This window comes from Leptinotarsa decemlineata, unplaced genomic scaffold (assembly GCF_025532065.1).
Source record: "Leptinotarsa decemlineata unplaced genomic scaffold, Ldec_3_MD MMD2_tig00004307_RagTag_RagTag, whole genome shotgun sequence".
Taxonomy (NCBI): Eukaryota; Metazoa; Arthropoda; class Insecta; order Coleoptera; family Chrysomelidae; genus Leptinotarsa; species Leptinotarsa decemlineata.
Window position 1 is genome coordinate 11,842,903 of NW_027412606.1, and position 12,689 is coordinate 11,855,591.

At 36.4% G+C, this 12,689-nt stretch overlaps 1 protein-coding gene across 1 annotated transcript in view; it reads right to left on the minus strand.

Moving 5' to 3' along the window:
• Fkbp14 (peptidyl-prolyl cis-trans isomerase Fkb14) overlaps positions 1 to 12,689 on the minus strand; it is a 64,238-nt gene that overhangs the window by 1,438 nt on the left and 50,111 nt on the right. Inside the window, exon 2 of the mRNA XM_023161046.2 lies at positions 6,437 to 6,716. Coding sequence (XP_023016814.2) covers positions 6,437 to 6,716 — 280 coding nt within the window. The remainder of the gene's footprint in view (positions 1 to 6,436; positions 6,717 to 12,689) is intronic.

Sequence of the window (12,689 nt, forward strand, 5' to 3'; positions counted from 1 at the left end):
GGAATCTATTCATTGAGAGAACACTCAAACAAAATGAGGCTGTGCAACGGAGACCTTAGCTGCAGGTTAGGCAGAAAAGGGACATTTTATGCGAATGTGAGGAACTGGATTACAAATGGTAAGACTTGTTAAACAAGGACCATAAAGGGAATCGCAATAATTGAACAATGACAGCACCAATGTCTCGCAAAGAATACCTTTCACATCCGGTGTGAAGCTTTTCTACTTCCGTATATCGTTTTCAAAATAATGTATGCTCCTTGTAATAGATCATTAATATACTTTCAGAATTTTAAGGTGATATCTATCAGAATACCGAGGCTTTAAGCTTTATTAACCAATACCAGCGATTCATTGTTGGTATTGATGTTCATGTCGGAATATAAGTCACGGAGTCACGGTGGTTTTTTTATCCGAATATCACACTATTAGATTTACTGGCATTCATCATCAAACAGTGATCTGAAGCAGATTTAATGAAAGCATCAATGTCTGCATTGATGAGAATGAAGGCAGTTTCTTTGTCTTCCAGAGGAAAGCTATAATAATCAGTCTGTATCGCCTTCTTTGATTTCGAATTCAGTTGATAACTGACTATTCCGGGGGTTGGCTTTCAAATGATTGACTAAGTTTTTTTATGTAAGTCAATACTTTTCAACAATAAATATTAGTTTCTTATTAGCTAGTGGGCTATGCTTGAACTTTAAACGTTCTAGCCAGTCTCGAATATACCTACACAGTAGGTTGAATGGACTGACGCCTATCAGAAAACAACATCTTCCCTGGCTAATACAACGAAGGGGGTTGGATTATATCCGACAGGCGTCAGTGCAGGAATCTTCACAGAAAATTTCCTGCATATGCAAATGGCAATACAACTGAAAGAGTCGACCTTAAATTTTGGAACGGGCACACTTGTAGACCGGTTTCGGGCTCATTAGCCACTCATCAGTGCAAGATAGTGGCCATCATCGACCTAAATTCAACCTCGTCATCGACCTCGTCCACAAGATGGAATGACACAAATCACCAGCCAAAAATTAAACGAATTTCTGCCTCACCCACTATACTCCACTGAGCTCTCGCCAACCGACTACCATCTTTTCAAGCACGTCGATAACTTTCTCACCGGTAGAACCTTCGTCAATCCGGACCGGGCAGAAACGGACTTCGTCGACTTCATCGAATCACGAGTACACAATTTTCATGCCGATGTCATGATGTGTTACGTTGGCAAAAGTGCACTGATTCAAATGACGCTTATTTCGATTGAATTGAATAAGTATTCACTGAGATATTCCAGTTTAAAGTAGACTCATTGAAACGGACAAAATTTCTGAAACAACCTAAAACCACTCTGGTAATTTGAAAACGTGACTGAATTTATTGTCATTTCTTCAAGGTGAGGTGAAAGAGATTTGATTACACCCTGTATGTGATAAATGAATAAAATGGTTCTCAGCTTGTTGATATTAATTCGTGTACACCTACAAAATGCGGAATATATTCGATAACGGTTCATATATACTGAAAACTTTCTATAACATCGGATATGAGACAATAAACACATTATAGTTGTTGCTTAGATGATTGTGTTTTCACGTGCAGAAATTGATGTCACAATTGTGATTCTAACGGTATGTCTCAATGATCTGATTTTAAATTCAAAACATAGCTTCGAAAAAATTTTGTAATCACAATATGTCCTGCTATTTTTTATTCGTTTCTATATCTCGTAATACACTGCATATGGGTTTGAAAGTTGTTTCTAGGTTTTGTCGAAGTTGATGATCATAGGGATTGTTATAGAGAAACAACACCGCTTCTGATGCTATTGTTTTCTCAAATATTTGCTGTTGAAATTAGAAACATTTTGAAGCTAAGACATGATTGTTTATTTTGCTTGAGCAATGTCTATAAAATCTATAAAAAAAATTTAGATTCTTGAGAAATTTCTAGAAAAAATTCTCGGTATAAAAATTATCAGAATTGAATAGAACTGGCCGATACTTGATGAAAATCCATATTTAAAGCACTCTGTATCTGTATGTGTAGAGTAGGGAGGGTGAGTGTAAGCCGACGCACTTAGGCCACATGTGACCCATTGTACATCCTCCCGAGGAGTTGTCCTCCTAGGTCATCGTTCATCCTGTCCTTTCCAGGAAGGTGGACAGGTCACTGGGAGACATCTCCTTTATATCGGCAGGTGTAGGCCAAGACTCGCCGAACACACACTCCCTCATTGACGATAACTCCGGGCACTCGCACAGGACATGCCTGACAGTCTCATCTTCCTGTTCACACATCCTGCATAGAGGTGTGTCCATTAGCCCCATATTATGTAGGTGTTTCCTTAGCTGACAGTGGCCAGTCAGAAATCCTACTGTAAGGCGTAGATTTTTCCTGGTCATCGCCAGATATTTCTTCGGCGCCAGCTTCCCAGGGTCGCCCAAGGTGATCCTGGCAAGATTACATCCTTTGATTTCATCCCATCTCTTTAGAGATTGAGCATGGGTGTAACTTTTGACTAGTTCCGCAATTGTCGAAGTCATCAGGCCGTGGGTGCCACTTGGTCCTAAAATTCTTAGTCCAGCCGCTTCCTTGGCTAAAGAGTCGGCAATGCGATTACCTTTACTCCTGTCGTGCCCTTTAACCCACCTCAGGATAATGTTATTATCTACCGAGGCTTTGGCTAAATCTTGGTGGCACTCTAGTGCTAGCCCTGAAGTAACACGGTGTCTGTTCAAGGCTAATAGTGCTTGTCTGCTATCAGTGCAGATTGTTATGTTTTTGCCAGAAATTCTTTTCTCGGTTATTTTTTTTGTGGCGATTGAGATACCAGCCAGTTCTGCTGGTATTTTTTCTCATTCCCCACTTAATCCTTAGGCTTAGTGATCTGGAGTACACTCCACATCCTGAGCCTTCTTTGGTTTTTGAGCCATCTGTATAAATCCGTATTGCATTCGTAACATCTGACTCTGTGTTCTGCTTAATTTGTATTTTGTAGGGTTTATTAAACACAAACATTGTATTTTGTAGGGTTTATTAAACACAAACCTGGGTTCATTTGCATCACTTGTTGCCTGCAGCAGAGGTTGCGCAGTAAGCGCTTCCCGCCATAGGCCCAACCTCAATCGACCCATTCCTACTTCTAGGTTTACACCAGCCGTGTGCAATCGTACCATGGCCATTAACGCAACCTCCTTAACGTACAGGTCCAGAGGGGTCAGACCCGTGATTAATTCCATTGCCGCGGTTGGTGTTGTTCTCATGGCTCCTGTGATGTTTAAACAAGCCAGTCGCTGTATGTGATATAATTTTTGGATGGCCGTTGCTTGTAGAACTTTCGGTCCCCATGCCATGGCTCCATACGTTAACATAGGTCTTATTATTGCAGTGTAGATCCACGCGACTACACGGGGTGAAAGACCCCATGCGCGTCCCACTGTCCTCCGACATTGGCCATAAGCCACGTATGCTCTGTAGATGAGAGTTCCATGTTAGCTTCTTGTCGAGGATAATACCAAGGTATTTCACCTCTTCACAGAAGTTTAGTTGGCTTTTGAAGATTTCGGGAGGTTTTAAGCCCGTTAAACTTCTTTTCCTGGTGAAAAGGACCATCTCAGTCTTCTTGGGATTGATCGACAGTGAGTGTTCCTTACACCATGTTTCTATCAATTTAAGCCCATCCTGCGCTCTATCGCACAGTGTGTTTACAAATTTGCCGGTTTGCAAGATAACTATGTCATCTGCGTATGCAATTGTGTAGAATCCATTTTTGTTAAGGTGATTAATTAGGGTATCCAGAACTATGTTCCAGAGAAGGGGTGATAAGACCCCTCCCTGTGGACATCCCCTCATGACCAGTCCTTTCACTGTGATGTATATTTTTTATATTTAAAGCACTAATTAATAGAGTTCATTTTATAATTTGCACTATAAGGGTTTTTGTAAAACTCTTATAGTGAAAATCATAGAATAAACTTTATTGATTAGTGTTTTAATTATCAGAATGACAGATATCAATGGCCCTAAGCACAACCACTGAATATTTCTTTTTGATATATCAGGTTGCTTAAAAAGTTTTGTCCGTTTTAATGTCATGTGTTTTTTTGTAGCTTCATATTTCAATAAATATTCATTCTACTGTGTCATGGTATATACTGACCGATAGAGAATTTTATATACATTGATGCTGAAATATAGAAGACATCACAGTGAGAGGACTGGTCATGCGGGAATGTCACCCCTTCTTTGGAACATAGTTCTGATACCCTGAATAATAACCTCAAAAATAATGGATTCTACACAATTGTATATGCAGATGTCATAGTTATCTTGTAGACCGGCAAATTTGTGAAAACAATGTATGATAGAGCGCAGGATGGGCTCAAATTAATAGAAACATGGTGTAAGGAACACTCACTGTCGATCAATCCCAAAAGACCGAGATGGTCCTTTTCACCAGGAAAATAAGTTATTCGGTCTCAAAACCTCCCGAAATCTTCAAAAGAAAAGTGAACTTCTCTGAAGATGTGAAATACCTTGGTACTACCCTCGAGAGGAAACTAACATGGAACTCTCACATACAGAGTAGAGCAAAAAGAGCATATATGGCTCATGAGCAATGTCGGAGAACAGTGGGACGCACATGGGGGTTTTCAGCACGTGTGGTCATCTGGATCTACACTGCAATAATAAAACCTACGTTAACGTACGGAGCCATTGCATGGGGACCGACAGTTTTACAAGCAACGGCTATCCAAAAATTATATCAAATACAGCAATTGGCTTATTTAAACATCACAGGAGCCATGAGAACAACACCAACCGCGGCAATGGAATTAATTACTGGTCTGACCCCTCAGGACAAGTACGTTAAGGAGGTTGCGTTAATGGCCATGTTACGATTGCGCACGGCTGGTGTAAATCTCGAAGTAGGAATGGGTCCATTGAGGTTGAGCCTATGGCGAGAAGCGGTTATTGCGCAACCTATGCTGCAGGCAGCCAGTGATGCAAATGAACCCAATAAATCCTACAGAATACAACAGAGACAAGTACTATTAGCCTTGAACAGACAACGTGTTATCTCAGGGCTAAAACTAGAGTGCCACCAACATTTAGTCAAAGCCTTGGTAGATAATAACATTATCCTGAGGTGGCCAAAGGGCAGACAGAAGTGAAGGTAATCACAGTGCCGACTCTTTAGCCAAGGAAGCGGCTGGACTAGGAATTTTAGGCCTCAGTGACACCTGCGGCCTGATGACTTCGACAATTGCGGAACTAACCAAACGTCACACCCATGCTCAATCCGTAAAGAGATGGGATGGCATTAAAGGATGCATTCTTGCCAGGATCACCCTGGGCGACCCTGGGAAGCTGGCGCCGAAGTTCGGCTGGCGATGACCAGGAAAAATCTACGCTTAACAGTAGGATTTCTGACTGGCCACTGTCAACTGAGGAAACGCCTTCATAATATGGGGCTAGTGGACACACCTCTATGCAGGATGTGTGAACAGGAAGATGAAACCGTCAGGCATGTCCTATGCGAGTGTCCGGAATTATCGTCAATAAGATAGGTGTGTTCGGCGAGTCTTGGCCTACACCTGCCGATATAAAGGAGATGTCTCCTAGTGACCTGTCCACCTTCCTGGAAAGGACAGGATCGATGGTGACTTAGGAGGACAACTCCTTGGGAGGATGTATAATGGGTCGCATGTGGCCTAAGTGCTGTGGGCCTACACTCACCCTCCCTACTCTACAGATACAGAGATACAGATACTGACCGATTGGGAATTGTGTACTCTATACATTGATTTTTTTAATTTTAATTTTTGCCTTTTCTCATGGTGTTACTATATGATGTTGTCAAGCGACTTTCGGCCAATTTTTCTCAACGAATTCAAATTGAATCAGAGCGCTGCCGAAACTGACACAAAAGCAGACATTTTGGCAATGATAGTGTGAATGATCGTATTGTTCGGAATTCCGTTTCGGAGATTTTAGCCTCGAAGATGAGCTACGAAGTGGTCAACTACAGAAAACTAGTAGATGATTTGAGGACCCTGGTGGAAACTAACCCATCACAAACGGTGCGTGAGATGGCGCAAGAACCAAGCGTCCGCTGTTTTTCTTTTCTTTTGGGAAACCAAAACGAACCTTTTTTGGATCGCATCCTCACGTGTGATGAAAAGTGGATCCTCTATGACAATAGGAGACGTTATGTATTCCCAGACCTTGTTTGGGGATTCAATTTTCAAACACCAAATACCCAGTAAGAATAAGAATTTTCAAATCAGTTCAAATCAGTTTTTAGGTATGTGATCGTGATACAGACACAGACTTTGCTCTCCATCAAATAATCTTTATATACTACAAAAAATCCAACTCAATATAAATTGGGAGTTTGTGAAAACATAATAACTATTCAACTTACTTCTTCGCGACTCAGCTGATTGTCTTTATTCGCATCGATTTCCTTGAACACATTCGTGGTAGTCTGTTGAGCCTCTCCAATGTTGATCAGTTCAACTTCGAATATCAGTGTGGCTTTGCCAGGAATAACATTTCCCGCACCAGCGTCTCCGTATCCCAAATTTGGCGGAATGGTAAGTTTTCTTTTTTCGCCTACACACATATCAGTCAGTCCTTGATCCCAGCCTTTTATCACCTGCCCTACTCCCAACTGGAATGAGAATGGTTGCTCTCGATCCAAACTAGAAATGAAAAAATAATCTTGATGAAAATCCATATTAAAACTAATTAATACAGTTTATTGTATGAATTTCACTATAAAGAGTTTTATAAAAACCGCGTGTTTCGCTATACAACCTCAACCGTGAACTAAAGTTTAATAATAACTGTTATTATTTTTTAGTTGCGACTTACTTGGTGCTCATACTAAATAATTGACTCAGGTTAGATTATTGCAATTTCCGTAAAGATGTTTCATTTGTTTGAAAATAGAATGCCCATGTTGTTCGCTGAGAAGTACTTTTTGGATTTATCCATCATAAAACAAATATTTTTTATAATGATTTCCTGTGAGTTTTTACTAGAAAGGCCAGGTTTGTTACAATATATAGTGTGTAAAAAAAATGGAATGAATTCATTATTTCGGGTACGGTACATATTTTAACAAAATCCCGAAACACTTCAAATTTAAATAATAATTTGACATACTTCAACGGAAAAATTCTACCCCTACCTTCAACCCCCGTCGAATGAGAGGTACAACCCTCAATTTTTTTAATGGGAAGTATAGGCTTGTGATACCCTGTTTGAATGGGCTCTTCATTTTCTATTCAAAAATGTTATTGCTTTCAAGTTTATTGCAACAATTATGGTAGGTTCTCTGAACCTGCCATAAATTTAATTAAAAGCTATTTTGTAGAAAAAAGCTAGTTTGTAGAAACTTCGAAGGGAAAATCAAGCAGTGAATTTATTAAATTTGGAGTGCCTCAGGGATCTCTACTTGGACCCTTATTATTTAGCGTATACACTTGTGATCTGGTTTCTGTTTTAAAACATTGTAATTTACATATGTATGCGGATGACACACAACTATATCTATCATTCAACCCCAATGACGTTGCTATTGCTAATCGAAAATTGAATGAAGATCTAGCTCGTCTTACTTCAGCATCTGAAGCTCATAACCTCAAAATCAATTCAAACAAAACTGATCTGCTTGTTTTTGGTACTAATCGTAGCTTGGTGGAAAGATATATTAATATTGTTATTGGTGACACAGTAATATGCCCCATGAATGTGGCAAAAAATGTAGGTATGGAAATGGACGTGAATTTAAGGTTTACAAAACATGTCACAGAATGTGTTCAAAGACGTTACATGAGTTTGAAAATGCTTTATCCTCATCGTCATTTATTATCAATAAGTTGGAAAATAAAATTAACAAATGCTCTTGTGTTGAGTCATTTTGCATATTGTGATGTTGTGTATGATTCATGCCTAGATAAAAAATACATTTTTAGAATTGAAAGAGTTCAAAATCATGTCTTATGTATATATATGTTATAAGAAAATATGACAGAATTTCATATAAACTTAAGGAAACCAATTGGTTAACTATGGAAAATAGACGATTTAACACTCGGCTAGCCTCTTCCATAAAATATTGATGAACAAATGTCCATCATATTTGTATAACAAAATAAGATATCGTAGCGATGTACATACTTTGAATTTGAGGTTTAAAGGGTTACCCTTTCCTCCGCCAAATCGTACCCACTCTATATCGACGATCCTTCAGTTGAAATATATATAGTTTGTATAATAATATTCCACAAGTATATAAAGTTAGTAAAGTTTCGTTATTTAAGTTTATTAAGTTATTTAAGTTTAAGTTACAAAAAATATCTCATCGCTGCTCAATCAGAAAGTCATTGATTTCATAGATTTTATACTTCTGAAAAATTTTCAGTAATAACATTCAAAATGTTTTCTCTCCCTCTTTCCTCTCTCTCTCCTTCTTCTTTTTTTCTATTTGTTTTTTCTCTAGTTTAGTTTTTTTTTCTTCAAGGCTAGAACTAAGATCAACAGTACCATTCCGGTACATGTTGTTTTTAGCCTCATTGATAGTTTTTTTATAATTTTTCTAGATTGAATAATTATTGTATTTTTATGTAATAAGGAACTACAAATAAATATAATATTATTATTATTATTATAAATAAATTAAAACCATGTGGTTAGTGAAATTGGGTTGCGGATGGTAAGGATATCTCTTCTAGTACAGACGCAAGGCTGAACAGAACAATTTAACAAATTTAATTCCATAGCTAACATGAAGTTGAAAAGTTCAATACAAATGTAGGTATAGCATAGAAAGTATCTTCATAAAAAATAAAGAGGAAACAAAAATATGGAGGTTTTTTCATGTTTTGTATTTCAATATGTATTGGAGTTTCTAACCAACTCAAAAAATTCCTAAGTAAGCATTTAAAAGAAAAGAGTGTATTGATGTTGAAAAATGGAGAAAAACTAAAACTGTAAAAATAATTAGTCTGCATAAAACTTATTATGTAAAAAGTTTGGCCATGAATTATTGTTACTTACACGATATTGTTCAATCTCGCATAGCATACTTTCATGAAAATATTCCGTTACGAGGGGAATACAAAAAGTAATTTTTTATAAATCTCAATTATATCGGCAGATTGTGAATTGGAAGTATGATTGTTATAATATCATTGGAAAGGTAATTCTCTACCGAATTGTAATTTTCCAAAAAAAATACATACTTTCCATTTGAAAAATAAAAATTGGATGCGCTTCCGGTCAAACCGGAAGTGTCATATTTGGTTTGATGTTTGGTAAATTGTACATTCATAACATAAAATCGAAGAAGGAACAAAATTACGACTAGTAGGCCAAACGTATGCTACCTAGGGTAGCATACGTTTCGTCTGCTACTGCGGCAGACATAATCATTGATATTTGAGTTTACTACGTAGTTATACTTTCAGAGGAGGGTGAGGGTGACGTTGGGGAAAGCGGCGGTAGGGACGGTGATAGGGGCGATGCCGCAGTCGCAGTGTCTGTAAATGTTCATCATATGCACATTTTCCGTAGGGGCGATGGCGCGGTGTTCAAATAAATGCTCACCTGGTGATTATTAACATTCGACCACGCGAGATTCCATTCGACCACGGCCTATTAGCTCGGAATTTGTTGTTTTCAATTTTCCATTGAATATTCAATTTGTAGGCAGAATTTATGAATACTAAAAGTTACTGAAGAAAAGAGAAATTAAACTTTCTATGTTTTTTACCACTTTTAATAAAAGTTTTTTACCACTTTTAATAAAAGTTTTTTACCACTTTTTATAAAAGTGGTAAAACATTTTTACAACTTTTTATATTTTATCAAAAGTTACTGAATAATTGTACTGTTCAGTGGTTCACCACTTTTTATAATTTATCAAAAGTTACTGAATAATTGGACTGTTCAGTGGTTTATATTAGGCAGTTCATCAGATTCTTTGTTTATTTTTCAGATTAATACAATCAGGGAAACATTGATTACCTCACAAAAATATCTTTCGAAGGATATACAAGAATATGTTACGACATCATGTCGTCAAAATGGATTTCATATTTCTCAGAGTATAAGGAGTTCATTTTCAAATTGTCATCCTCTAAACATGAAATTCTATGAATCAATTACACATGCTACACAAATGGCATTCAAGTTGGGGTGAATTATTTTTGAATTTGAATTGAATTATCTAATTAAAGAACGTCTTTTTGTAAAAATTAGGTCTCGACGGGTGCCTATTTTGCTGCATATTCCGTGTCAGTAGTTTACATTCCGAAAAATATTTTTTCAGGTTATTTTTGGATTGATATGTTCTAGAGTAATTCTACATTTCACTGTACATATTTTTGCTTCTCTTTTCAGTCATCATACTGCTCCTTGGCCGAGATAAAATAAAAATCAAATCAAAACTTTTCATCCTTCGATAAAAGACAAAGTCTAAAATGAATGTCATATAAATAAAAGGGACCTATTGAATATACCACCTACCATTTCAATTTTCCATTCTTCATTTCGGTACCAAATGCAAATTTTTCAAGTAAAATTCATCGATCATTTCAAAATCGACTCTTGGTAAGTTGTCGGGAGTCAGCTTCAACAAAACTAGGCTCAACATTCATTTTGAAATCATTTTAACAAAAATACGAAGTTTATGGAAACCGTTGACATTAGAAGGGCACATCGTCGCATTCACTACAGAAGGCGCTGGCTGACTGGATGACAATATGGCTAATATACCAGTAACGTTGAATTTCTTATTTTTGGTGGGTAGCATGAATGCAAAATTGATTTATTTTATTAGGGTTCATGAGCATTCGAAAACCATTTGAAAATACAGCTCGTTTAATTCTATTTAGAATCATATTTAGATATAACATGTACTATATCAGTTATCAAGGCAAATATTATTGTCCATTTTTATGCTTAATTCGTGGATTCGAGCCATTTTATCATTGTATATTTATTTGTTTGCTGGATTCATTAAAAAAAATTAATGAATAATTACAGAAAATTTTATTTTTATTCGGCATTGAAAATGTATGCCATATCGGTTGAGTTTAGGTTCCCAAAGAATAAAATAATGAGAAAAAAATGGGTGAAAGTATTGAAAAGAAAGAACTACAATCCTTCTACTCTTCCAAGAATTTATAGAAATCATTTGAAAAGTGACTATGAATGAAAGGGAGACAAAAATATTTAATTTATTGACACAGTTTTTTATTTCAACTTCAAGTATTCTCCACAGAAAGTATCATGTGGAGTTATTACTATTGCTGAAAGCATGATATATTTCACTTCATTAAATTTTATCATATGATTAATGGTATTACCTCAGAAGCTTTTGTTGGATCAGTTCGAGTACAATCAATTCTGTCTATACTTGACCTCATTCAACTTTCCTCTCAAGTTTTTTGGAAGTTTCAACAGATCACCCAAACGAGCCTATAACGCTTGAATTTAGTGGCTATATTAGAAAGAGGTATGTAAGTAGGAATCGTTTTTTTTTGTAATAAATTGTACTGATCGAGTATTGAAGAATAGAATATTTGAAATGCTTCTTTAATCAAGTTTGCTATATTTTTTATTTTCATAACTGTATATTATTGAATAATGCATAAAATCATAGTTTAGGAAAATATTATGTGATCTATCGACTTTGTGTACTGATTTTAGATATAGAACTTATTTCCAAACATGATTTTTCGTGTACATTTTATTCCATGTGGAGAATTTTCTATTAATTGGAACGTTAACGGGTTCATATACACTTTCATAATTAAATTGATAATTATAGGCTCCGTAAATTTTACGATTTGGCAGTGTTGACTATTTCTATTGTTTATATTGGTCAATCGAACAAGAAGCGGGAATAGGGCCGTGACGTCACCACCCTACCACATTCGATTTTTAATAATTAATTACGGAAAAACTATGGTATTTAGAGAGATGAAACAAAGTGCACTGGTTTTCTATTCAAAATTTCTATCAAGTGAACTATAAACCAAAAATCATGAAACAAGCCCATTGAACAAGAACTCAATTTGCTCGAATGAGCAAATTGATTTTCAGTTTTTTTTTCATTTGTTCATTTGTTTAATTTTCATTTGTTTTTCATGTTTTCGTACGAAGATTGAGGGGTAGAAAGCCAAAACCTTTTTTCCCTGTAACTATTGATAATTGAGTTTTTTTGTTTGCAATTCATAATATTCCAAGTTTAGCAGCTTCGCAGACTTAACAGAAACGATGAAAATCATACAATCTTAAAAAAATATCTTTGATACTTTTTACAAGCTTGGAGATAACAGAACTGAGTAGATGTATCTACAGGGTGTTTATTGAATATGCGGCAAAAAATTAAAAGACTATTTCTTGGATATTTTGTCTTCGACAATAAAAATTTTGATAATTTTAAAATGATTAATGCAGCTAAAATAAAAGTATAGCGTTCTACACTGGATCTATCAATTCCGTTGGTACCTATCAACAACATTCCGAATACTACAAACAGCTGCAGACATTCAATTAGCTGGTTGTAACGCAATCGGAAACGATCCTGATATTTTTGAAAGAGTTCGGGAGTCAATGAGGAGAAGTTTGGATTCTTGCATCCCGAGTGGAGGGGGGGATAG